The 27070-nt window shown below is 45.7% G+C and overlaps 1 protein-coding gene across 7 annotated transcripts in view; it reads right to left on the bottom strand.

Annotated features, from left to right (window-relative positions):
• The window catches only part of SEPTIN6 (septin 6), a 38673-nt gene that overhangs the window by 11288 nt on the left and 315 nt on the right, over positions 1-27070 (bottom strand). For 5 of the 7 annotated variants that reach the window (XM_059732850.1, XM_059732852.1, XM_059732847.1 and 2 more), the window contains exons 2-5: positions 19821-19935; positions 5764-5959; positions 4122-4308; positions 3695-3856 (exon numbers count right to left, since the gene is read on the bottom strand). In XM_059732850.1, coding sequence (XP_059588833.1) covers positions 3695-3856; positions 4122-4308; positions 5764-5959; positions 19821-19935 — 660 coding nt within the window. Of the gene's footprint in view, positions 1-3694; positions 3857-4121; positions 4309-5763; positions 5960-19820; positions 19936-21558; positions 21595-27070 lie in introns of those variants that run through there. The other 2 variants (XM_059732848.1, XM_059732853.1) reach the window with 2 other exon arrangements.

Raw genomic sequence — 27070 nt, 5'->3', positions numbered from 1 at the left:
CAGGCCGGTGCTTTTTGCTTTTCAAAAAGAAACATAATCCATGGTCCCACTTTGTCATTTCATTTCAAAAGTGCTCTTTGCCACTGCTTTCCCGGCAGCCTGTGCAGTGTGAAGCAAGGTAATTGTCCAGGGAAAATAATTCAGAAGAACACACTCTTAAATTCAGCACCAATCTCTCCAAGGTAAAGCTAATTTAAAAACATGCATTGACAGAATAAAAAATCCTCACAGCTGCCCATGCATTAAGCAAAGCTACCTACAGCCTGGGCTTCACAGACATGGGGAATGAGACTGGGAGCCTAAGTGACAGGCCCAAAGCCATCTGCGGCAGCAAAAGAAGACTTAATGTTGGAGTCTTCCTGGCTCCCAGTCCTGTGTTCACACTCGTTGCCCTATGAATTACCAGGAAAAAAAGCTCTGCAGATGATGAACTTAATACACTACCATGTGATCACCTCGATTGTGGGCGAGTGCAGATGGGGAGAGAACAAGCATCCAATAAACCAAACTAAAATCTAAGCAACCAGCTCTGTTGTGCCCTGCACGCCAGGCAGCCCCATGTGCCAGATAACGTGCAACAATATTTGTCAGCAACAGCCATCAAGCTGTGCTGAATTCTGAGTAATTAACAGAGCGCTGGGATGCCGATTGTACCAGTAAAAACTGTGACCCCAGCTTGCTCACAGAAACAGAAAATAAGGGCTTGCTAGGTCAAAGTGGTCAAAAGTTTGTTGTTCAAGGGATGAGAGCCAGAAGCAAAGAGTGTTTTGCCAGAATTCAGAGTGACTTTCCAGTATGGACAGGCTATAATGGGCGAGAGTCAGCTCATGCCGTTATGGCGGTTCTGAGCAGGAGACCCAGGATCTGCCTTACAGGACCAACATGAGAGTGTCAGGGTACAATAGGCTTGATCACCCAAAAAGGAGGAAGGAAGCAGTAGATCACTTTAAGGAGGGAGCCAATGAGTCCCAGAAGGGACCCCAGCCAGGGCCAGCTGAAGGGTGGCTGGTCGTGACATGGGGCTTCAGAAAAGGAGAAGAGTCTGTGCCCCGACGATCCCCAAAAATGCTGCGCATGTGTGAGGCATGGAGCAGAGCAACCATGTTAATGACTGACTCTGTCACAGGCATTCGTCTATCAATGAGCCCAGAGTAATTGTTAACAATGCAAGCTTCAAACAAGGGGGGGTTATTTTCCATCACTCTCCAATGCTGTGACGCTGCCTGCAGGCACCACTCACAGATGAAAGTGAGCCACGTGGTCCTCTCTCTTCACTGCTCTCCTGCCCTGCTGGTCACAGCAAAGATGCTTAGAGATACTGTCCAGAATGGCCAAGTGCTGGGGGAGACCCTTAGTGCCACTGGACTGAGGACACGAGGTCATATTGTGCCAATAAACCCTGCTGCAATCTCGTGGGAACCAACGGGCATCGGCATGGAGCTGGACTCATTGTTTCCACAAGCAATTCCCCCTGCATGAGGGAACCCAGAGCTGTAGGAAACCATGTAGGCACAGGGAAGGATCAAGCCTCCCAGCTGGACAGCAGATCCCTGCGGGAAATTGGCAGGCTGTAAATAGCAGGGAGCACAATGCTGCATAGTGAAAGACAAAACCCCTACGCCCTCACTCAACTGAAGAAGCTTGGCCCCTTCATTTAAAAGGGAACTGAAGCACAGTTCAGAGATGTGGAGGGATTTCTTTCAGTACACAGAGGTGGCAGTAGCCACAAGTGCCCATCAACCAGCCCACTGCCACCCACCAGAATACGAGTGCACATTTATCTCCCTCGGCACTGGGTAGCAGCAGGACATACCTGAAAGAAAAGATAAAAACAGCAACATTTGGTTCCTCATCCACAAAATAGATTCTGGAGTTGGTTTAATGGGACTCTCAGGCCTTCATTAGTACAGATTTGGGTATGCAATGTGTTTATAGCAAATCACAAGCAGCCCGAGCATGTTTTGCAGGCTAGGCTGATGATGAAGCACTATTAGCCACTTGCACAGTGCCCAGCTTATACAATCTCTAATTACTGTTTTGGGCTAACACTTTAGAAGCCAAGAGTCTGCAAATTCTCAGACTTCCCACCAAGCTCCTAAAAATAGGTGATTCTGAGAGATTTGAATTGTTACTGCAATGAGCTTTCCAATTCTTGTTGGTGACATTCTTATAATACCCTGGTTCTTTAAGATCCCTGTTATCTTCCTACCACAGTAAATATACAGTTAACTTCTCAGCTCTTTGCTTTTTGCCTAGCAGAGGTTTGACAGTTTTATGAACTCTTGATTTTCATATCCTGACACTGCATTAAAATTAGCCTTGTGTTTTAATCTCACCATTTTCTGGGTAACTCATTGTACTGTGCAAACACCAAATCAGTCCTGATGACATCTCTGTGAAGAAAGCAAGCCTTGTCCTCATCTTAAACATGAGCAAATGGAGGCATCTTCCTTAAGATCACAAAGCAAACAGGAATAGGAGTAGGACTAACAAGTCCTGGGTTCAGTTGTGCACTCTAACTTCTAGACTCAGTCTGAACTATCCCATCTTCTGGCTGTGGAGATTATACATCAATAGTGAAAGAAGCGACTCTGCTCTTGTGTCTGTTTCATTGCAAGACCTTGTTTTAAAATAGTTTTATTTGGATTTCTATACACTATTAAGAAGGAGTCAGTGCTCCACACGTACTTAATGTACCAGTAGTCCAGCCAGTTCCCCAGCAACAACGTTAGCACCAAGGCACTAGGTAATCTCCCTAGGCTGGAGGCACTGTGGTTTGCACAGGTGAGAACTCTCAGTGCTTTAAGATACAGATTTGACCCACTGCCTGGACCAGGTTCAGACTCTTTTCTTTATAGCTGTTAATCCCTATACCCCTGGAAGAGTAGGATTTTTAGCTGCTTAGTGTAAGGCTGTATGATGAAATTCCCTTCTCCTCTCCTCATTTATTAGTAAGGCCTGGCATACTTAGAATTTGTGATGATGGGTCCTATTCAAGGGAAAGAAAAATGGCCATTTCTCTGTCCACCAGTGCACTGAACAAGCAATGGCTATTCCTAGCAACCACCAACTTTCTATCCATCATCTTACAACTTCTTTTCCAAATACTGAATCTTCTGCAGTAAGCATATTTAGACAGAGCAAGAACCAAGAGCAAAACCATTCAAACAGTAAAATCAAGTTGTCACAGAAAGGCAGCCAGCCATGGTTAACATTGTACTTTCCATTTAGAGATCTCAAAACTTAACATACACACAAATGACACCTTTCCTGCTTATCACCCCGAAGGCACTCTGCATGGAAAAATAAGACTAAGCTGAAGTGACACAGAGCAGTGAGACCACAGGCTGTAGTTCTACTCTCCCCAGCATCCAGGCCCGTGTTCTAGCCATTAGCAATTCTGCTTTCTTTACATGCCCCCCATTAGATCAAGCAAGAGAAAACAAACCTACCCAAGTACCATTACATGATAACTTTCCCCTACCACCTCCAGAAAGCAACTAGGGTGTGGGGAGAGGAGACAAACAGGAAAGGGTCAGTTTTGATGACTGGGGTCAGACTGACACACTGGATTGAACTGAACCATAAATGAGTTACAGCAAAAATCCTATCCTTGTTCTTTAAAGTGAAATGAAGGTTGAAATGGAGATAACACTCAGCACTGCATGGAATACATCCACACTGCGCCACTTACATTCATTGTCCCGTTGATCTCTGCCACTGATTCGTCATCGGTGGGGAACTGGTAGATCTGCACCCCATTACTGACCAGCTCACTTGTGATCTTAATTTTGAACTTTGTTAACTCACTCTTGGAGACAGCATCAGATTTGGCGATGATGGGAATGATGTTGACCTGGACGAGACAGAGGAATGACAGGGCTTGAGCTTCACTCGGGCACAAAAGAAAATAGTGACTTCTTATGTCTGACAACACAATTTGGATATGTGTGGCGAGCTCAGGTGCAAGATATAGCTTTTTCAGGAAAGTTATGGGATGTGCCTAAGGGACCCCATTAATCTACCCCAGCAAGGGAAAATTAGGTGGAGACTCCTCGACAGGTCAGTGAAGCTTTGCACATGGATTAGAAAACAAGTCAAGAGGATTATGGGCCCTCTACCTTGCTGTCCAGCTTCTTCATCGTTACCAAGTCCAGGGACTTCAGTGAATGGCCCGTGGGAGCAATGAAGTACAAGCAGGCATGGATACGGGTATCATGGTAGTTGTGCAAAACCCTCTTTATCTTCAACTCCTCTTGCAAGTAGGCTTCAAACTGAGCATCAATGAACTCTACGATGGGCTTGTAGCTTTGAGAGAGAGGAGGAAGAAAGAATCACAGACCTTGTCAACAAGGAGCAACATGCGCATTTTCCATATATTGCACTCCATTTTTGAGACATTGTTCCACTTGTTTAGGACCCATGACAGCATCACACCGTGTTTATTTGTAAGAAATGTACATTGCATTTGGGGGTGGAAATGCCATTAGATTGACCACAGTGCCCTGTCTCTGGCAAAGCCCCATGCCCACGTGCTACAAAAAAAGACAGAAAAAAAAAAGATAGAAAAAAAGATGCAAGAAACCCCATAAACAAAAATAAATCCTTAAATAACCTCTTAGAAAGAAAAGAGAGGTCATTAGCTGTGCCAGTTTGCAAGAGGAAGCACATTCTACCTACCTCTCTTAAAAGTGATAAACTTCTGCCTTGAAGCATGAGGACTGTTTTCATTTACAGTGTTTCTCATCCAATATAAATGATTAAGACTAATCTCCTGCACGGTGAAGTGACTAATCCAGGAAGCACTTGGACTCGTTACTGTCACTCTGCCCAGATTTCTACAGGTTAACCCTGCATTTCTTCCCTTTCTATAGGATGGATTCCCACGTTAGCACTCTTGCAAGGAGCCAAGAATCCATTCTGTGCAAAAGGCTTTCATGTAGCACCCTGTGAAGTGACTGGAAATGCTAAGGTCTCATCACATGATATAAAGAAAATAAATAATCACTTCACTACCAAGGCTGGGGAGAGTGATAAGTCAAAGTATGGTCATCTCTATTATCCCAAAACATGTTAGAGGGCAGGGATTGCTGCGATCAGCCAGATGCTCTAATGTTCATAACAATGGACAAACTCTTAATGGTATTGGGAAACTAGCTGCCAGGTACCAAAGGAGTCCTCTCAGGGTATTTCAGCAGAGAGCAGTACCCCCACCCAGAAGCAGTCAAGACAAGCAGTGTCTAGCCAGCTTCGGGATTTCTGATTGGGCCTCTAGGTTGCTGTGGCACACAAGACCATGAGGCAATGCCCTGGAGCAATCTGCGTTTTGAGAGAAGAGCTGAATGGTCAGAAGGGAGCTGGGCAGGAGGGGAGAAACTGCTCACAACACCACAGGCACCATCTCCTGGCCCATACCCAAGCAACACTGATGGATTACAGGCTTTGAGAAGCCACAGCCTGCCCTCCCTCCCCAGCCACCATCTACTCCAGAGCAGCAATGTGCACACTATGAAGGAGTAGGGTCAAAGCTACAACCCATCTTGAGCATTTGGGAACCAAAGAGGGTGCGGGGGGGGGGCAATGACGACGACAGGGACGGGATATAGATTCATAGATGTTAGGGTCAGAAGGGACCTCAATAGATCATCGAGTCTGACCCCCTGCATAGGCAGGAAAGAGTGCTGGGTTCAGATGACCCCAGCCAGATGCCCATCTAACCTCCTCTTGAAGACCCCCAGGGTAGGGGGCAAGCTCTCAGTATACCTGTCTTCCTTGTTGATCTGGTCCCCGAAGCCCACGGTGCTCACGATGGTCAGCTTCAGGTTGACATTGCTCTCCTGTAGGTCGTAGGTGTTGGACTTCAGCTTGACCCCCGGCTGTGAGTGTGAGGCGGGCTCCCCTTCAAATTTTGTGTTGAAAAGGGTGTCCATCAGTGTGGACTTTCCAAGGCCCGTTTCCCCTTTAAAGAAGGAAGAGCAGTGAAACAAATTTGAAAAGACACAGTCCAGTCCAGCAGATAAGGCCATTAAACAGGAGGCAAAACCCCAGCCAATGTAAACAAGACTTGTGCCCCAGGGGACTGTCCAAGAAGCAGAGTCATGGACAACGGGAGGTCTGTGCTTGCTGGGGAAAGATGGACCGGGGAGAGTAATCATAATTTCAGAGCCTGCAAACACAGAGTTGAAAGGGAAGAGGTGAAAAGGGGAAGGGGAAGAAGGCAGCATTCAGAGTCTGTCCAACAAGCCCTGCACTGTACCCTGGATCCAGTGCTTCTGTGACCTCACAGGCAGGCGGGTGGGGAAGGAAGAAGAGGAAGGAAACCATTTCCATTCCTAAAAGGATGAAGTCCAACCTACAGAGTGCTGCAGCCTCTTCCAACATGCAGCTGCTCTTGCTGCTTCCCTATAGGAAACTTGCCCCATGGAGGCTCCCATGCCACAAGCGAGCTGCACAACCAGACACCTGCACACACCACAAGACGCAGTGGCAGGATCAGGATCCTACCTGCCTTTACCTACATGCACTGTGGCATACTTGCTTGCTTCCAGCCTCTCCATACCTGCATGCATTTTCCCAGCTAGATACAAGAGGCAAATCCCTGTAAGGGGCTTGGGCAAAGCCAATCCTAATCCTGTTTCAAGCACATCCTGCCTGAAAACACTCTGAGCACATTCCCACACTTTTCCTGTGGCCTTTCTGCTGCTTTCATCATCACCACATTTGCTCTTGGTTCTAAATGCTTGCAGCCCTCTCCACGCCACAGAATTCCCTTCCCTACCAAAAGGCACACTGCAAGATGAATTCAGTTCATGGATTAAAATAGCAGAGAATTCACCAGCCACCCTCCCCGCCACCGCCCACACACTACACAAACCATTTCCAATTCAGCCTATTTTTATAATGTACTTCACTTGCAAAGTGGAAAGGATTCTGAGAGGATGTTAAGCCTGTTAGTGTTTTTGCCCCAAGGACTGGCAATTTTCTTATATTTTGGTGAAACAGATCAAAATTCACTCCTGAAGATGCCCAACTGGCATCTGCTGAAATCTCTCTCTCTCTCTCACACACACACACACACACACACACACACGTCCCATCCCCCCCCCCCCCCAAGGATCCAGCTTAGGCACAGGCAAAAAAGAGTTTCTTTGCTCTGCAAGTTCATTTAAAAGCTGCTCATTTCTGTAAGCTGGGGTGCAGCACTTACCATGAGTTTGTCTGCTTTAACAAGGAGGGGAAGCCAGAATTCTTTCTTCAAACAATGACAACCCTCAAGGGTGAGGTTTACTAGCAAGGCAGGGTTGGGAAAGCCTTTTGCCCAGCCAGTGCAAGAAGGTTTAATTTTCAGGGCTGTAGATCTTTCCACAAAATCCAAAATTAATGACAATGTTAACATTAAAACACGGTGTATAGAGTATTACTAGAGAGGATTTAGATTTCATAGATTTCTAGGGTCAGAAGGAACCTATTAGATCATCGAGTCCAGTCCCCTGCTCTGGGCAGGAAAGAGCGCGGGGGTCAAGTGAACCCAGCCAGGCGCTTTTCTAACCTCCTCTTGAACACCTTCAAGGTAGGTGAAAGCACCACCTCCCTAGGAAGTGTATTCCATATTTTGGCAACCCTCACCATAAATAATTTCTTCCTGATGCCCAATCTAAATCTACTCTGTTTCAGTTTATGGTCATTGTTTCTAGCAACCCGGAGGGGCACCCTGGTAATCAGAGTATCCCTTATTCCCTGCTGACCCCCCCGATGAGTTTGTAGACAGCCACAAGATCACCTCTCAGCCTTCTTTTGCAGAGGTTGAAGAGATTCAGGTCCCTCAGTCTGTCTTCATAGGATCTCACCTGCAGACCCTCAACCATACAAGTAGCCCTCCTCTGAACCCTTTCCAGATTATCTACATCCCTCTTGAAGTGCGGCGCCCAAAACTGGCTGCAGTACTCCAGCTGTGGTCTCACCAATGCCGCATAAAGGGAAAGAATCACCTCCCTAGACTTGCTCATGATGCACCTCCTAATGCAAGGCAGATAGCAACTGGGTAGCTTCCAAAAAGATGGGTAAATAATTAGCATATCTGACTACAATTCACTTTAGCCTTAGACAAAACCATAGCATAAAATCTAAAGGAAAAGGAGCTAGGAACAACATCCTGGCTGTGGCCATAGGTACTTGTTACTATAGTCCTCTACGCTGGAAATGCGCTGACAGACTTTGCCACATTCCAGATCAAAGAGCATTTGCCCCCAAGGTATGGACAGACAAGGTTCTTTAGGTAAATCTGATATCTTTTATTAAACCAACTCAAATAGTTGGAAAAATTCTTCTTTGCAAGCTTTTGGGTATAAATACCCTTTGTCAGGCTGAGGAAGCATCTGCAGTTGGTGTGTGCTCTTTCTGGATGGCATGAACAGTAAAGAAGCCAGAGGCTGGTCTGCATGCAAGAAAGGCAGTCAGTGAAGATGTAAACTGAAGAATCAGTGGGTGAAAGACAGTTTGGGGCGGGGGGGCAGAAATGAATGTACCTGGTAAATAGTGGAGAGGTACCTGGGAAGTGAGATGTCAGGCAGATTATAATGTTTCATAAATCCAATGTCTTTATTGAGTCCATGATTGTTTTGTATCCAGGAGGCTGATGAAGTGAAGTTCATAGGTTCATCTGTGAAAGGTGTTTTTTAAATTCCCTTTGAGGATCAGGACTGAGAGATTGGAGAGAGAGTGGTTTTCTTGTGAGAAATGTGCCCCCACAGGTAATTGGGTATTCTTGTCTTTGATAGATTTCTGGTGTGCATTCATTCTGGTGTGCAATTGTTGTCTGCTTTTTCCTGCGTATTTTCCATCAGGGCAGTTGGTTCACTGGATGAGATATATTACATTTCTGGAGGTGCAGCTGTAAGATCCAGGAATGGTAATGGTTCTGTTGTGGGGTGTAGTCATTGTGGGGGTGGTGGAGATATGTTGGCAGGTTTTACATTTCTTGTCACAGCATGGCATGGATCCATTCGGTGTGTTTTGGGCTGTAGGAAGTTTGCTTCTGGTAATGAGATTAGCAAGGTTCAGTCCTTGTTTAAAGTCTAGGATGGGTGGCTCTGGGAAGATCTCTTTAAGAACTGGGTCTTCTTCTAGTATGGGTTGCAACTATTTGAGGATTTTCCATATAGGTTCCAGGGAGGAGTTATATGTCATAACCAGTGGTGTGCGATTCATGGGATGGGCAGGCATTCAAGGCACTCTAAGAGCAGGCAGCTGCTCCCTACATTGCTGGGCTGACGTTCAGACCAGGCAGAGGAAGGGCAGAAGCACCCAAAAGAAAGATTAACAGTTGAGCACCTGGTGGGGAATGGAGTGCAAGAGATTCTGACTGAGGATTTAGCGGAAAGCTGTCTCTCTCTGAGCACCTGCTTTTCCAGTCCCAGCAGGAGCCAAGCAGAGAGCAAATGGACAAGGCATAACTGAGTACAGCAACTGTTTCCCAGAACTCAGACTGGGTGCTCAAAATGAGCAGAGTTAGCGGAAACCCTGGTCTGACCTCACCCAGCCTCACTTCGGATTCCAAGATGATGGTGGCTTAAAAAAGAAACTTGAGAGAGAGAGAAGGCTGCAGGATTTCCAGGAATCACTGCCAAGATTTCCTGCATGAGCTGGTGGGAGAAGAGTGGTGAGGCAGTGGCATATGCGCTTTGATGGATGCCAACATCCCTTGAAAGGCAAAGGGGCAGGAAGCATGCTTGACCCGAAACAACCAAGGTTGGATCTGCTCTGGCTGAAGCAGAGGGAATGTGGATCTCGATTTCCAAAGGGAAATCGGAAGACACAAAATTAACAGAACAAGAGACCTGGTAAACATGGCAGAAGATGACAAAGAACAACACTCTCTGTACCACACCTCTATGTGTTGGGTTTCCTCATTCAGGGCCCTCTCAGCAGACACAGGCGTTGTGTCTGCAGATCTGTGAACAGACAATAAGGCTCCTTGGAGAGGATGCTCTTCATCCTTTCCTGCTGCCCAGGCCATCCCTGTTCCCATCCTTCAGCAAAAAAGGGCATTTTCATCTAAATTAGATTTTTGTTTCGACAAGAGCGCCTGCTAATTACTGCCCAGTTTAAACTAGCCAGATGACTGCAGAGTCAGAGGGACTTTAAGGGCAGGAAAAGCAGCTGGTGACTTTTTGACCCACATCTCACTGTAGCAAAAGAAATACAGAGACCAGTCTCAGCTCACACTCTGACCAACGGGAAAGCCTCGCTGCAGCACAGAGCTCAGAACAAAGGTTCACCCTTTCTAACAAAAGCATCAATTGCTCATAACAGGGTCCCACAGGTGAATGTCAATAAAAAGTCTGGGATCTGTAAAAATCAATCTATCTCCTTAACCCTGGATTTGATAGTCCTAGCTCCTGCCTCCCTTCAAAAAAGGCTAAATCAAAACAATGCTGTATTTAAATTAGATTTGGACCACCACCAAATTAAACTTGCCCTATACGTCGAGGTTTGAGGAACCTTGAGAAACAACTAAGACTAATAAAAATGTGGGCACCCAAAGAGCTTTGCCTAAATAAAAACAAAAGCAACACCCCCCCCCCACACCCTGCCCCAAACTACCCACCCAAACATGTACAACTTTCCCTGCACAGTTTGAACATGCAAACACTGCAGCCCTGAGAAGGTACGGGGGAAACTGAAATAGGCTGCACCAAGAGTGGAGTGAATGCTTTCTCCAAGATGCGAGATACACAAGGGGTAAGCAGAGCAGCTGGCATTAATGCTACAAGAATGACATAAGATATTAATCTCTGCTTGCTTACAAAGTCCAACCAGAGATAGGGCACAGGGCTGCATTAAAGGAAAGGGGCAGCGAGCGAGGAATGCTCCATCCCTGAGGAGCTCCTACCCACGATGGAAAGAATTGTCAGCTGGCAAAAGGGTGCGAATGGTGCCAACTGTTCCTTGCAAGGAGAGAGGAGTCCAGATGGAACAGATGGGCTGGTAAAAAGGACAAGAGGGAGAGTTGTCTGGGCTGGTTCCAGCTGACAGCACTGGAATCCTCCCCAGAAAGCCAAGAGGATGAATGGAGATTAAGGGAGGAGGGACACTACGAGCGAGCGTCACTGTGCAAAAGGCACCACTATGCTCCACTCTAACAAGGTGCATCTGCACTGGGAAAGGTGCTGCCCCATGTCAAGCTGTCTGGTACCTGCAGCCATGTTTTCGGCTTATACAGTGCTGTAGCTGTGGGCTACTCCATAAGGTGGAGTTGGAAATGTGCTCAGGAAAAGGAGGCAGTGGTGACCTGCTATTGTTATGATTTGCTGCATCAGGAACAGAGCCGGATTAATGCATAGGCCAACAAGGCGCATGCCTAGGGCCCTAAGCGAAGAAGGGGTCCATTTGTGCTTATTTTACATATTATAATTATTGAGTGAAAAAATTAATGTAAATATACAGTATTAAGTAGGGGCCCACGAGTTTGTTTGCCTAGGGCCCACTAAAGGGTTAATCCAGCCCTAATCAGGAAGCTAAGCCAGCCCCAAGGGCATCCAAAAGCAAAAGCCTTGCAACTCCAAACACATTGCATGCAGCACTTTGCAGCAGTCACTAGCAGAGCTCACAAGCTTCACCCCTGGTCTAAAATGCACTGCAAATGCAGAGGCAGCCTAGCTGCTTTGGCAACCTTCCAAACTGAGGCCAGTTGAGAAGAGGGTAGAGGAGGAACAGGTTCACTCTGCATGTACACAGTGCCCTTCACAGGATGCTTCCAAAAAGGTTGTCTCAAGCTATAGTCCTGAGATGCCTACACTACCTCACATTTGTGATTTTTTTCCTGTATTTCTGCTTTAACAGGTGGTTTCCTGCAGTTAAGTAGCTTCTTCATGACCCTGCAGCACACAACACCCCAGCAGTCAGTGCCTGCAACACTCGACTAGGGGTCAGTGAAAACCACATGGCTTTGCCTATTGAGGTCACAATGCTGAGCTCCCCCAAGAAGCCTTCTATGGACAGAAGCTCCATAGTATGCAAGCGTGCCAAGCAGCAGCAAGGACACGTGAGCCATATTTTGCCATTAAATCCAATAAGATTCAGGAACTAAAAATTCCACCCGTCCAAACCTTTGGACTCAGTAAATTCCACCTTGACCCAGTGCCAAAGTTGCACCTACACAACAGATTGGACAGTGACAGTTTGAACATCTAATATCTGATTGCATGCAGAGTCTAGAGATGCTTGGAGCAAAGGTTCCTAGCCCTTGGCTTGTTGGAGATGAAAGTCTGGCAATCAGATGGCTGTCCAGCCCCTAGGTGATAAGACGGTTGCCCAGCCCCTAGGTTTGAGAGCTTCACCTCTAAATATGAAAAGTACTTTAAAGCCAAAGCAGGCCCTTTTTTGCTTCCGTGACAGAAAGGTAGCTTACAGTCTAATGACATCCTACCTGTTGGGAGATTTGGATTAGGGACCAGCTAGAGTTGGCATACACTGGGATGTTAGGAGAGATTACTCTATTTGCTTTCAAGGCACTGAATTAAGTAGGTTGAGCTGCAGTAAATCCATATTGATTTGTTACACTGGCTTAAAGGTACTTCCTCTGGCTGACCATGGTGTCTGCCTGGCTCCGCTTCTCCAAGTTAACTGTGCAGCTTTCTAAGCAAACATCCCCTCCTGTTACATGGTGCTTTGCACTGCAGCATGCCACACCAGCACAATCAGCGGGTGCTCTGGGACTTGCTTGGGGGTGAAATAAACTCGAGACTCCTCTTCTGGCACCCCAGAATTCCTCAGTACTCTGCCACCGCCATTTCTGAACTGCTGTCAGGCTACACTGAGGACATTTCGGAGGGCACTGTCACAGCAAACACAATGCACCAGGAGGATAATGCAGATGTTAATATGGAGAGGGAACAGACTCATGGGTTTGGCGCCACAGCTTGAGGCTTGGGATGCTGTGGCAAGTCATATACAATGCACTGAAGCAGGAGGTGGGGGGAGCTCACACAGGTACTCCTAAAGGGCACTTATCTGGAGCTCAGGGGAGCGACACATCTGTGCTCTTTGTAGTAGATGGGACATAGCAGTGATGCCAACCTGGAGGACCAGCTGTGGTTGCATAAATTCAGGACAGAAGCCACTTTCCTAGAGATCTGTGGAGTTCACCTTGGAAGAGCATCAACAAGAAACGTCCTTCTGGTGGCACTGCCTCTCATGGAGGGGCATGGGGCCAGGGCCAAGGTCATCTACAAACTGACCACCCTGATCCCTGTCACTGAGCATCTAGCTGGTTCAGTGCTGTGCTGGGTTATAAAGCTTCATTAAAAACAGAGGTTATTAAATGGGTTTGCATCATGGGGTTCCTGACCTCTGCAGGAGCTCTTGATGGGCCTACAACCCAGGCCAAAGAGTTTATCCGCAGAACGGGGTATTTCCCCAGGATACTGCAAGGCTGGCTATTCACCATGACAGGTCTGCTGATACTAGCGGGTGTTCAAGAAAAAGATTGATGAAGCTGGGGTTGTTTTGTTTTGTTTTGTTTTTTTACAGACTTGGGCTTGTTGGAATGTATAAATCTCTGCTCCTGGGACCAGCATGGATCTCAACGGAGTTGCAATGCCTCTCTTAGAATAAAGAGACCCATCTTATCCTCCAATTACCCCTCATCAGCTGGCCACTTGGCCTGGAGCCTGGCCCTCCAAGCAGACCCCCAAACAGCAACAGACGATGAGCAAGGATGAAGAAAAAAGGTTACTGAGTGAACAAAAAATAGTCAGCTGAGACCTCAGTGCAAACCTACAGTCCAGGGAACCACGGCACACCCCAGAGTGTGGAGAGGTGCATGCTGGGAGCAGCTAGTTTGGTTTGGGAAGGAAGGGTCTAGCAACTAATTAAACACCTAAAAAGGAAGCCCCAGGAGGGCATGTTTGCAGGAGGCTGCTACGTTGCGTTGCTGGGCTTGGCTTGCAGCACAGAGGGCTCCAGCAAGGCCATCTTCTACTGCACTGTAACCCTTTCTGAGGCCACGTGCTACCTTACAGGCCCACGGGTTCTGCCCTTGATGCCTGTGTGGGTGTATAGTCACTAGTTCCTCCAAAGTCTTCTCTCTCATCCTGTTTTTGTTTGCTCAGAGATATGCCAGCCTCTCAGCAGACAAGGTCCCAGTGTATGTGAGCTGTGGTGTGGCAGGTACTGAAGAGAAAGGGAGGAAGCATCAGAAAACCCAAGTCTTCATTCCCATTCCAACAGTGATAAACTGTGCTTTCTGCACTATTTCACAAAGATGTTCCCATCTTCTCTTCCCATGTGGTGGTTCACTTCAAGAAAGAAAGATCTTCCCCAACTCACTTTCCCTTCATCTAGGATCTCCAACCCAAGCTGCTGGGTAACTATGGAGTTGGTAGATGGGCCTTACTCTATGTGTGTTCACACCTGCTTTCCTTTCACTGGAAGATGCACATTTCCAGGAGACAGAAGGATCACGTTCCAAAAGGCAGTGGCCAAATCCAAAAAGATGTCCTGCATCCTAGACAAGCACCTGGCTGGGGTTACTTGACCCCAGCGTTCTTTCCTGCCCAGAGCAGGGATTGGACTCAATCATCTAATAGGTCTCTTCCGACCCTAGAAATCTATGAAAACTATGCCCAGCCCCGTTGTTTGCCAGGCCGACACACCAGCTGGGGAAGGAGTGTAAAATCTCTGCTGTACCGGAGACCCGGGTAGGCTGCACTGCATCAGATTCTCTTTTAAAGTCACTTGTGGATCAGCACAAAGTACCTGGCAAAAAAAATTAACTGTCACAGTAACTGAACAAAGGGTTAACGATGCTGAAGGAATAATTAAAAATAGACGAGACGGCTTTGCAGTTCCTCTCTGTTCTGGAATGTCTCTGCAGCCCAATTTTGGAAAAAATTACTGCATAAAACTTAAATGTAGCAACGCACCGAGATGTTAGCTACAGCTGAGATGCACAGTACACCTTCCCACTGTGACAATCTCCCCACATTCAAAGCTTTTGATCCTGATTTTTAATTCACATGGCATTGCCATCTGAGTGCAGGGAGATTTGGGACAAGCAGGGCCAGGCTCAGACAGCAAGCAAAGCAAGCAGCAGGCAGCTTGGGGACAGAAATAGAGCTGTGGGATTTGATATTTCAGGGAAATAAAGCCCTCACAGCACTAAGTCTGGTGCAGATGCAATCTTGACCACACTAAGGATGGGGTTAAAATTTTGATCAGATGATGAGCCTCTGAGCTGGACCCAACACAGTCACAGACAATCGGCCTGGGGAAAGGTAGTTTGAAGCCCCCTGTAGTTTTAACACAGCACATGATGCTTCCTGGTAGAGCTGCCCTCCCCATTAAACTGACAGGCTGCAGGCACATCCTCAACTACTGCTTCATGAGGATTTGGTCTTTCCAGGTGAAGCTCCTGCTCATGCTACAAGTAGTGCCTTGAGCACTCTGTGGAAAGTGTCCACCGCAGCCCTCTTTTGGGGTTAAAAAAAACCCAACAAAAAAAACAACTGTCCAGAGGCTCCCAGGAGGGGCATGCATTGGGAGCATTACCAAGATCCTGTCCTGGCTTCAAGGAACTTCTGCTGGGGGTCCTCCTCCAAGACTTGGCTCTTTCCTTTGCCAGAGCAGATGAATACCTGTCTGGCCTGTGTTCCTCCGGACAGAGCTGGACATGCAGCAGTCCAAAGGCAGCAATTGAGTCCAGGCGCTTGGCATGAGGCTGTGCTGGAGACTCAGCTGCTCTCATGAGCCTGGGTGCAGGACCTTGCAACTAGCTGGATCACAGAGTGGCACTCTTGGCTGCACCACCGTGAGGAGCGAGAGGATGGCCAGAGGCTGTAGTCTAGAAAGCAAATAAACCACTTAAAGATAGAGCTAATTTCTGTTCCAAAGAGGATTCGTTACTGGGACCTGAGACAACAAATTGTTCCATCTGAAAAAAAAAAACCCTGTGTGTAGACACTAGGCACTTTAATATGAACAAATTAAAGCTAATCCAATTTAACATCCCCATCCAGACATACCCTGCAGCCATTCTGCATGATGAGGCTGTCTCTTAGAGCAAGGAGGGGAGGATGGGGGAGGAAGGGGATGATAGGAATCATCTGCCAGGCATAGGGAGATCTCTCACAACTCTCTGGCTGTAGGATGTTTCTTGTGCTTCCCAATGGAAAGAGGAGGAACAAAGCACTATTTTAAAACCAGTACTTTGTAGCCTGAGGGAGCCAAACAGCCCTTCACTCCATGTACTGAATGGGGCAAGTAGTTCCTGTTCCAAGGAGATGAAACAATAACAGGGGAGAAAATAAGCAGGGGATTTTCAGAGGACCTTGCCAAATGAATGGCCTTCCTACTAGTTCAGCTGCTTCTTGTTATAATCAGCAGTGCAAATTCTCCCAAGACCTAAATACACAATCAGCCCACCACTTTCTCTGGAAACTGTGCACATGTATGGGAGGACAGAATTTGTCCCTGCACTGAGAAAGCTGCACACACTCTTCCATCTCCTCTTTGTAACTACTCTCCTATAGTCCAAGCAACCTGCCTGTTGCGAGCCCTGCCTGATCACCACCATCAATTTAGGAGTTATTACATTTTAACAATGGCCCCTTCAAATAACAGCTCAAAAATGTTACTCCTCTTCTGTTACTATGTACTGCAGCCACCCACAGCCATCTCAGTCTCAGGGCCACAGCTAAGCTGCTGACAAGAGAGATCACCCCAAAATCTCTGAACTGAGTTTTGTGGTACAATTTTAATAAACTCATGGCTCCAAATGAACCAGAGAAGGAGTCATACTCAGCCCTGATACCCCCTGGCACAGCTGTCAGGGGTACTCAGCCACTAATACCAGGCTTCACGCTGGAGCAAAGTTTTACTTCTTAGAATAAAACTAATCAGATAACAAAGGATGGTTTCCCATTAAGAAGCTGTGCTACTCCAAGTTTTATGAGTCTGCTGCTTCCTGTCTGCTGGAGCTGGTTCTCTTTTCCTTGAGCGATTAGGTCATAAATGATGAGATCAACGACTGTTTTTGGATACTGGCAGTTTCTCATTGCAGTAAATGCAAAGAGAGCAGACACTCCTGTTTAAAACAATTTTCCAAGGAGGTAGGGAGGAACAAGCACTTGCATCCAGTGGAACACCAGTTTAAACACAACCATAATCTGCCTAAACTGAAATGCTACTGAGAGCTACCGACCAAGTTCACTCTCCATCTCCTTCTCACTAAACAATGTTGACAGCACAAAGGGATCTGTCTGGGGCACTAAAATATTAACCCAACTGGTGCACTGAGCTGGAAGGCAAGTAGCACTTTTGCATTACAGCTCTGGGAGGAAAGTGATTGCCCAGCCCACCTTACGATTTCTAGTGTTTGCTTGCTTATAATTTTGCTCCCTATTTTTCATTTAAACCCAAAAAATTACAAGTGAGAGATGGATTTCAACATGAAGCAGCTAAAAAGGGCCTTAATTTGAACTTTTTGCTGAAAGTCACTTTTAAAGTGTTCCCTGATAACTTGTAATCGCATTAAGGGATCCATTAAAAGCTAATACAGCAGATGTTCTTATATCCAGTGTAGTATTGACTACCCAGCTCTCCATGGCCTCCATCTTCCAAACAATGTTACTTATGATTGAAAAGGAAAGTGTTTCAAAGTTGTTCTGTGGCATTTAACAGCCTTCCTATGGACATTTGTCAGCTAGTACAGTAACAGTTTCCTGTTAAAGAATTACTCCTCATTGAATACTTTGTGAAGAAAGGGTGTGAGGGGAAGGAAATGGGTCTGGGCCTATTTTTCAACATCAAGATACAAAAGCAGTTAGAGTAACTCTCTCCCAGTTTATGTTTCTTCATTAAAACTTCATGTGGTCACTAGTTTGGCTTCCCTGGAAGACTCTGCCTTGAGGAGAACAGGTAGGACCAGGGTGTCATTGTGCTAGTGAAACCCTAGGAACCCAGAGAGGGAAGTTGTTTCCCCCCTCAGATGTTTAAGAGTTCAGTTTGTGTTAAACAAAAGACCTGCATCCTTCACCCAAGGCCTGGGGAGCTCCCTTTCCAGTCTTTGGGGGCCATTTGCAAGAGGGGGTTTTGCCAAGTAAGCTTTTTTTGTTTATTACTTTGTTTTGCTTTGTTTTTACAAAGTTTCACTTGAAGCTAAGATAGTAAAGTGGCTCTTGTATGAGCATTTATAAAAGCAACGTTAAGACCTGCAATATTTGTTGGAATAGTATATCTTGGTGAATCCTTGATATTCTTAATTTATAAAATCTGATTAACATCTTCATATTTTTTCTGCATGTAAAAACTTGAAAGTATTTAACTGCTCCCCTACTATCAAGGAGGATATGCATAACCAAGGCCCCCCCCCATGCATTACAAGTATCATACAATTTACTGGTTAATTGCACAATTACCTTGAAACCAGCTACACATGCAAAGTAACTATCACACCACAAAAAGCTCCACCCAGCTGTAAAGTTAGACCTCAAAAATATGTACTAACTTTATAGCTTGTTATCAAGCTTTAATTTGCACATGTAGCAGCGTCTCCAGACACAGATCTTGTTGGAACACACAGCCCCTTGACAAGAGTATAAGCAACACAACAGGAAACACACACACACATCTATCAATCTGTATACGCACACAGGACTTCAACTTCATAGGGGCACATCATGTTTACGCAGAAAGGAATTACCTAACAACCCAGCCGTGCATTGACCTCTACTCTTTAGCAAGTTGTCATCTCAAAGGAATTCCATTGTAAGGGAAAATGTTCTCCTCTGGTCCGTTCAGCAGAGCTCAGCTCTCAGCGCTGAGCTCTTCCTGTCTTATGAATGTCTCATGAACTCATCATCGCACAGAAAACAAGTGTCACACGCTGCATTACACACCTTGCGCTTTCAAGGATACAAACAGGGAGGGCCGACTGTCAGGCTAGCCACACTGTTAGAATTTGAAAGCAGAATTTTTCTCTTATTAAACCTTAGAGGTCTTCTTCCCATTGCACCTGCCACTGTCTTGAAACCAGCCCCCTGCACCTGCAGTCTATCTGGAACAGTAGCAGCCAGGTGACACTGCACATCTCGCACCTTGGGTGACTGGGCATAGATCATTTAGAAGCACGGTGGACTTTTTCCACTGATCCATAGAAGATGCTTATTCATATTGAGGAATAAGCATGGAACTTTTTATAACTGTCAGGTGGTGCTGAGGAAAGGCTCTTTAGGCCTGTAATCCCAGAGAAGACCATGTGGGATTCCTTTGGATGTTACAGCAATGGAAAAAACCAATGAAGGTGCAGCAACAGAGCAGTGTGATGGCAGTTTGGATTATAGTGTGTGGACCCACCCACTGGTCTAGACAATAATTTAGCTAAAAATGTATATAAAAAGAAGTGTGTGCGTGTGTGTGCATGCATGTGCGCGCATGCTTAAAAAATGGAAAATGTGTTCACTTCTTTGAGAAGAGCCGTGCTCCAGGATTTGACTAAACAAAGCTGAAGAATGAGTTAGCTGACTAAAAACACTGTATTAAAAATTAAAATTGCAATAGTCTGAGATATTAGACATGTGATTTCCATAGTTCATTGCCCTTTAGTTTTTGATATTGCATTTCCCCATAGTTTTGACAGCAAATTCCCCAGCATGTCAGTTCTGTCTCATTCAGGTACTGCAAGTGGGTCAGATGATGGGGAGAGGTGGAATTGTCTGCCAAATAAATCAAAGCTACCTTGTTAACCCAATTACCTGGAAGCAACATCCAGTTGCAGAGAAGCCCTGTTTGGCAAAAGAATTTCCCAAAATGGAAATACTCACCCACACACAGGATGTTGAAACAGAAGCCATGGTTAACCGACTTATTAACCAGCTGGTCAGGCAAACTGTCAAATCCAACATGCCCAGAAAGGGGAACGGTACGACATCCTTCACCCTAGAATGGTTGAAACACGTTTATTACTCCTTCCCAGTACACCACGTGCATCCATTTGACAGTTTTCAGACCTCCTAGGCAGTGTGTTAGTTCTCCCTCCCAGATCTGTGTGTATATTGTAAATCTACCTCCTGTCAGCATACTTCCTGAACTGCTTAATCAATGGCTCCAGACAATGCAAACAAAATACTCAATTTGTCTTGCATTGCAGGCTGTTTTGTCAGAAATATTAGAGAACTATGTTTAAAACAGATACAAGTGTGCATGTACAGTTTATGTATCATTAGTAAAGCTCTGACATGTGCATTTATTGAAAGAATACTTAGACACTCAATTCTTGACCTTTAATGGAAACAAAAGATGCCTTGCCCTGGAAAACAAAGCAGCTGGTTAACTATGGCTCCTCTTGTGTTTAATTTGTAATAAAAGATTGCTGGAAAAATTAGTAACTTAAAATTTTACTCTTGCCCAACAGGGAGACAAAAGTGACAACAAAAACACAACATAGCTGTGAAACACAAGTACTGCAGAATGGCAGAAGACAATGACACTTAAAAGAAGAGCAGCTGAACATGGCAACATCTTAGTAAACGCATAGGATTTTACTCAGATCCAAACAATGGTCATTAGCAACAGAAACAAATCCAAATTCACTAAAAGACTCAGCAAAGAATAAATCCTTCTTAAAAGGTCTAACCCCCCCCCCATCTGCAACTGTTGTGAGGATTTTGTGGCTGCTGTCCAAGCTACGGCTATGTTTTACATAACTATTAGCTGTAGATGAATGGCATACAGTACCCTCCTGCATATTTCTGCACAAGAGGTGACAGGAAACACTGTGACTTGAAAAAGATTTCTAAGCAGTTGTCATCTCAGAACATGAACATGAACACAGCGTTGAGTGGGGTGCACAAGGGCCTGTATCTCAGCTTGGGATCTGTGAAGAAGGACAATCCAAGTCCTACAAAGTCTCTTACACACATAAAACTCTTAGCAGCAGGGCTTTAATAACACAGCCCCATGTGCAGCTGCAAAGGGGAAAAACACAAAGGAAACCTTCAAGTCTCTCCAGTCTCCACTGGGCCTAGCTGGTGACAGGTGTGGAGGGGTGTCACAACCTTCCAGCCATTCCTGGCTCAAGCAGCACTACTGCAGTGTGAATGATTGTCACCAGTGATTAAAGCATCAGCAAAGCACAGGAAATTCTGGGCTCAGCGTAGGGATGGCCAGAGATACCTAGTCCCTCTTTTAAATGAATGGCCTGATCCTCCCAGCTAGCCTTTCAGAAGTCTTCATTTGGCCACAGCACCAAGTTCAAAGCAATTTCAAATAAAAGCAGGAAATCTGCACAACAAATAACTGAACTGTGCAAAGATTCCTAATCAGAGCCTAGTTCATCCCAAATTACATTTTTGCATTAATCTCATATGCATGCATGAGAGATAGCAAGAGCATTTTTTTTCCCTATGGAGACATTTCTCTCTCCAGTTTAAAGCACATTATTAGCTAGGCATTTCAACCTCTAATGCAGAAAATTCTCTTCCAGATTTTTTAATGCAGCATAAATTTATTAGAAGAAATGCAGTAAATACATAGCCAATGTCTGTTACGTTTGCCTTTTACCTTCACGTATTCTGAGTCCATTTTAAAATACCATGAATATATTTCTCTTCCACAGAAAGAACAGGGAAGATGCCATCATGAAAAATCCCTAGAATAGACAACACCACAAGTGTTATTGGCTGGTTGTAGGGAGAAGGGGGTGGGGTTGGGGTGTTTTAATGGGATGATCCAAATACACTCCAGCCATTAGCAAGATTTACAGTCCTGTTCTGTGTAAATATGTTTCCCTTGAGCCATATTTTGTGTATTCGTCTGCTTCTTCCTGCCAAGATGTTCACCAAATATGGTATTTTGTGAATTCCTAAGCACCTTGCCTCCAAATCACATGCTACTGGGAGGAATGCCTTCTAGTCACCCAAGGGATGATTGGCCTATTTCTAAGGCCTTCTGAGGATGCAGCAGTACCTTCTAATACTGTGAAAAAAAGAACAAGGGTAGCAATTAGATGGTTTTATACCACAGATGGATCAGAAGGCTCCAATTCCTGCGCCTTTTGCAAGTATGAGTAAAAACCCTCCAAGCCAAAAGCAACAAATACAGAGTCTCTGATGAGTGGACACCATTACCTCACTACCCCAATAAAAGTATACCGCTCCCTGATCAATACAACAAATGCCAAGGAGAAGGAACAGCAAGCAGAATTCCTCCTAGAGAGGGTGAAATGGAATAAACGTTTAATACCAAGCCTGAAAACTGCAGGGCTGGAACATTACTTCAAGCCCTAAAAATCCAACCTGATTTGCTCCAGGAAATGTGGGTGGAAGCGTAGGCTCTCACTAAGAACAAGCCTCCCATCCTCACGCCACATTCCTAAATATAAGTGTGATCCAGATGGAACAAAATGAGCGTTAGATGTTGAGCCATAAGCAGCGAGGCAATGTGCCTTTCACCATGAAGAACTTCACCTACCACTCGCTTCCTGCAGCCTCTTTTCAAATGTCACCTGTGGTTTTAAAACACTGTTCAAACCGCACTGCGCATCCGTTACAGACAGAGCAGAAAACAGTGTGCATATTACCCTTTTTTTTTTTTTTTTTTTTAATCGGAGTAACTTAGCCTCCATAGTAAACAAAAAAAATCTACAAATAGCATGCAAATTACTTAAGTGTATCAAGTATATGCTGCTGCACTGTTAGGAGAGACCTCAGCCCTTCCTATGGAGGATGTGAAAGAAAAAAAAAAGCAGTGCAACAGATTAGAAAAATAATGGCCCCAGCTTAAGCTGTTTGAGGAACATCAGAAAGTCATCAACAACCTGAACACAGCTGGGGAGGAGGAAACTGGTGGCCCTGCTCAGACACACACACATACTTTCCAGGCCCCAGGTCACCAAATGGTGGTTCAGTGCTCAGAATATGGATGCACACAATGGTTCCCTCATAAACGACGTAGTAGCAAGGGCAACTCGTGCATTGCCCCAGCTCTTCCTTTAAGATGCTTGTCACTTCGTTCAGAACGGAAGGAAATTACTTTATGCCCAGGCAGTACTTTCAGCTGCAAAAGGCTATTATTCAAAACCTGTCTGCCCTGGATTATGCTGAAGAGGAATTGTAAGATCAGGTCCAGCATGCAAAACGTGGGATATGTATTTGCTACTGTTCCTCAAAAGACTTGTGCAGAAATGTGCCGGGGTCGAGTCATTTTCTGAGTCTTTCTTCCTTTCGTAGCTGTATCCAAGAAGGGTCTAACTTGAAAGTAAGTGTACACGCACAAGTCCCAAAGAGATGGGCTCATAAACAGATTCAGTCTTTCAGTTCAACAGCAATATCCTCTGGAGAAAATCTCCTAATGGCCAAGAATGCTTTTGCATCTCGTATATTAAAGCTGATGCCTTCCTGTAATGAAAGAAAACCTGGTAGACTGCATATCTGGGAAGTCAACGAGAGGGTTGTTGGCACGGTGCCAAAATACCAGATTGCCTCTTTTCCATGTATGCGGAGTGGCCCCTCGGATAGGAAGTGCTGTCTGTTCTCTCAAGACAGTAAAGTGCCTTTGCCGTAAATCAGATTTAGATGAATAAAAAGAGCAATGTGATGCCTCAGAGTTTTCCCCATGTGGTCCTGTTTCATAGTTTCTCTTCTGTGTAACAATTTGCTACCATATCAGATTACTGCTGTCCAGCTAAAAGAATTGCCAAGTGGGAAGATTTTGAATTTTATTTTCTGTCTTTGGAGTCTCTACAAGCTAATTTTTTGACTTTTTTTTCCATGCTACAGTTCCCACTGCTGTCTGTTCTAAGTCTTTTGCAGAGTAAGAAGGCAGAAGTGTTAGAAGGACTTTGAAAACACGAATATGTTGAATCTCCTACAAGCTGGCTCAGCTAAATGCAGATGATGGTAAGTTATATTATGTTTAAAAGTATTACAGGTTCAATATTAGCATAGTTAAACTTGTGAGATGTGTACTCCAAGTATTTTAATTTCTTCAGAGACCAACAGGATGGGAAATTAATTAAGAAAGTCTTGCTGAAATCACACCTCTACTTTGGCCTTAGTTGCAGGGAAACCCAGTAAAATAGTCAGCTTGTGAGAAAGGATGTTTCAGTGGGATGCAGCAAGACATCAGTTGGGAAGTGAGAAATTGTATTCATCATGAACACCAATGCCCTGAATTATGGAGGATGTTATTGGTGGCTACTGCAAGTCATTTCATGGCTAGAGTAAAGAGAAGTGAGAGCGGACGGCCTCCAGTTGACAACTGCTCTGACACAAGAATGCTGATCATGCAATACAGGACAGCTTAATGGAGTAGTACACTGAGGTCTACACTTCAACACATGCGTTACAAAAAGACAGCGTGAGAAAACCCTGTAAAATGCCTCCTCTCCATTTAATGTTAAAAGGATATTAGTGATCGTTGAGATGAATGATGTTGATGTATTAATACATCCACAACATTAAAATTAATTTCAGATTCCGAACCATTAACAGAATCTCTAATAACTTTCAAAGGGCAGATGGGCTTCTCTGCTATTTTTGGATGTGTTTACTTAATGGAAATGCACCAAGCTGCATTCATAGAAATTTGGACTAAATCAACATTCTTGTCTTCTAAGACACCAGGTAGGACTCCCAGCTCAAGGTCAAGGCTCAAGTTAAACACACCCTGCTTCTCAATACACAGCTGCTTTAGGAGTCAGATGTCAAACTGAAGAAGGGAGGTGGAATCAAGAGTTCAGGCTTTAGCAAATAAAAAGGTTTTCATCTTTAAACCGGAAAAGCACTACAGCAAATTCCCTTCCTGCAAGCAAAACTGTATTACGGCCTTTCTGCAAGCAAAGCTGTATTATAGTATCCACTTCATATAGGCTGTTTCACTCTGATCAGAAGACAGATTACAGCAACACTTTTACTGACTCCTCTTCCCCTGTACAAATGTGTTCCTCTCACGTTATGCCAGAAGTCTCTTGTGGGCAGTGTAAATACCTACGTTTCAGATGCCTGCATTTCTTTTGTGGAATGCAAGGGCTTCATGTTCTTTATCTTTCCCTGTGGTTAATAAGTCAGTAGCTTGAAAAAAGAAAGAAAGAGAGAAAGAACGAACTCTCAGTTAAGCACTGATGAAAGGGGGGGGGGGGGGGCAAATTGACTGCTCTCTATTTTATTTCTCATCCATTCAATATGCAAGAACAGGCAAGTGCATCTGAAATCACAAACTCTGACAGCCCCATGGCTTACACATTTTAATACCCTTGTCAAAGCATCAGGCTATTAGGTTTGCCCAAGAAAAGTTTCCTTAGCTTATACTCTAGAAATTGAGAAATCCCCGTGTAAATTTAGACTCTGATCCTACCAACTAATCCATCAGTTTAAGCCCCTACACCGGGTTTGAAGCATGGCCTAGCTGGACATTAGGGTCCTGCCCCTGAGGATCAGCAACCAAACTGAGGACCTAATACTCATGAAAGATGTCAAATTCACCACACCCTGGAGTAGGCCAAAGAAGCTCCTAGATGCTGCCAAGCCAGCCCTCTCCCATGAGGCAGGAGAAGCACTTAGCAGTTATTTTTGTGCTGTGCCTGTGTCCCCTGGGAACAAGGTCCCCCACTAGACTCATGCCATACAGGCCACTCCACCACCGCTACATGGTAACAACTTGCTACTGCTGCTGGCCTGGGCTGGAATCAAAGTGGTGACGTGGGGCTATCTGGTTATTCCTCACCACAAGAAAGCCCTGGAGCCTTCCCGCCCCCACTTCTCGGATATGGGCAGGGATACGAGCCCTCTGCTTCCCTACCCGTCTGCTGTCAGGAATACAGTAAAGCACAGCCTCAAGCCAGCGCCTTAGACAATGTGACTTGACCAACAACCCCGTCAGGATAGAGACATTCGCTGTTTGTGGCATGCCAATTTCTCGTCCATCTAAAAATCACACATCCTCTAAATCACTAGCTAGTGAGAGAATGGCCAGAGCGTATCAGCTTCCACTGACTTATGATGAATACATATCTTATGAGATTGCAATGCTGAATTTACTTCAGAAAGCACAGAGACAAAAGAAGCTACTCAATGCAGAGACCTTGGCAAAGAGCAAGCCAGTCCAGGAGGAAACTGTGTCACAAACCGGCTAGGCAGAAGCAGCATTGATCAGCTTAAATGAGATTTTTTGTCATGGAAAAATCTACTGCTTAAAGACGAAGCTACAAACGCTCATCTCAAACGTTATTTCAGTCTCGGCATATGGATGCGAAGGCTGGAAACCCACCCCAGGCACCGACAGCTCTCTGAATGCCTTGACAAGCCAACGCATCAGGAAAGCACTGTCTACAAAACAAAATTAAATGCATAACAAATGCAAAGATTCGGAAGCAGCTCAATCCCTCCTCTCCAGAGTTATCTGGAAAACAACAGCCCGCATCCCAGATGCTCCCAGGAATGACAGCCAGCGGCAGGTGGGCCCTTCGACAGCTGCACGAGGAAGGAGCCCCTCCGCGAAACGCTCCTCCAACGCCACCCAGGTCTGTGCCTACGGCAGATCCAGAGCTCTGGCGTGCAAACGATAGTCCCTATTAATAACCACGAGTAGGTAAATAAGCCGAAGAAGAGCAACGCTGAGAAATGGTGTCGCTTTTTGGCCAAAGGTGGTAAACCGGCAGCCTTTCCTGGCGGCGTGAAAACCGAGCCCACGCACGAGCATGTGCCCCAGAGCAGGGGGTCAACCCTCGTGAAAACCGAACCCATGAATGAGCACGCGCGCGTGCCCCAGAGCAGGGGTCACTCCCACTCCCGGCATTTCATGCTGCCCTTCCAGACAAACCCTCCTCCTGAGGAGGAGCTGGGCACAGGGCGAGGCAGCCCCCCGGGGGCACCAGCTCTGCCTTTTCGCTCCCTTTTTCACTACAGGAAAATACTAGAGCGGGTTTTTTTCCCGCCACAGACCCCTATTCCCACCCGAGCATGCGGCTGGTTGCCTGCAGGACACGAGGGGACATCCCGGGCCCGGGCCCCGCCGCTTCCCGCCCGCGGGAGACTGCACAAGGCGGCGCGGGGTCCGCCCCCGGCGCTGGAGCGGG

The sequence above is a fragment of the Alligator mississippiensis genome, chromosome 8 (assembly GCF_030867095.1).
Source record: "Alligator mississippiensis isolate rAllMis1 chromosome 8, rAllMis1, whole genome shotgun sequence".
Classification (NCBI taxonomy): domain Eukaryota; kingdom Metazoa; phylum Chordata; order Crocodylia; family Alligatoridae; genus Alligator; species Alligator mississippiensis.
This window is presented reverse-complemented; position numbering and strand designations above follow the sequence as displayed.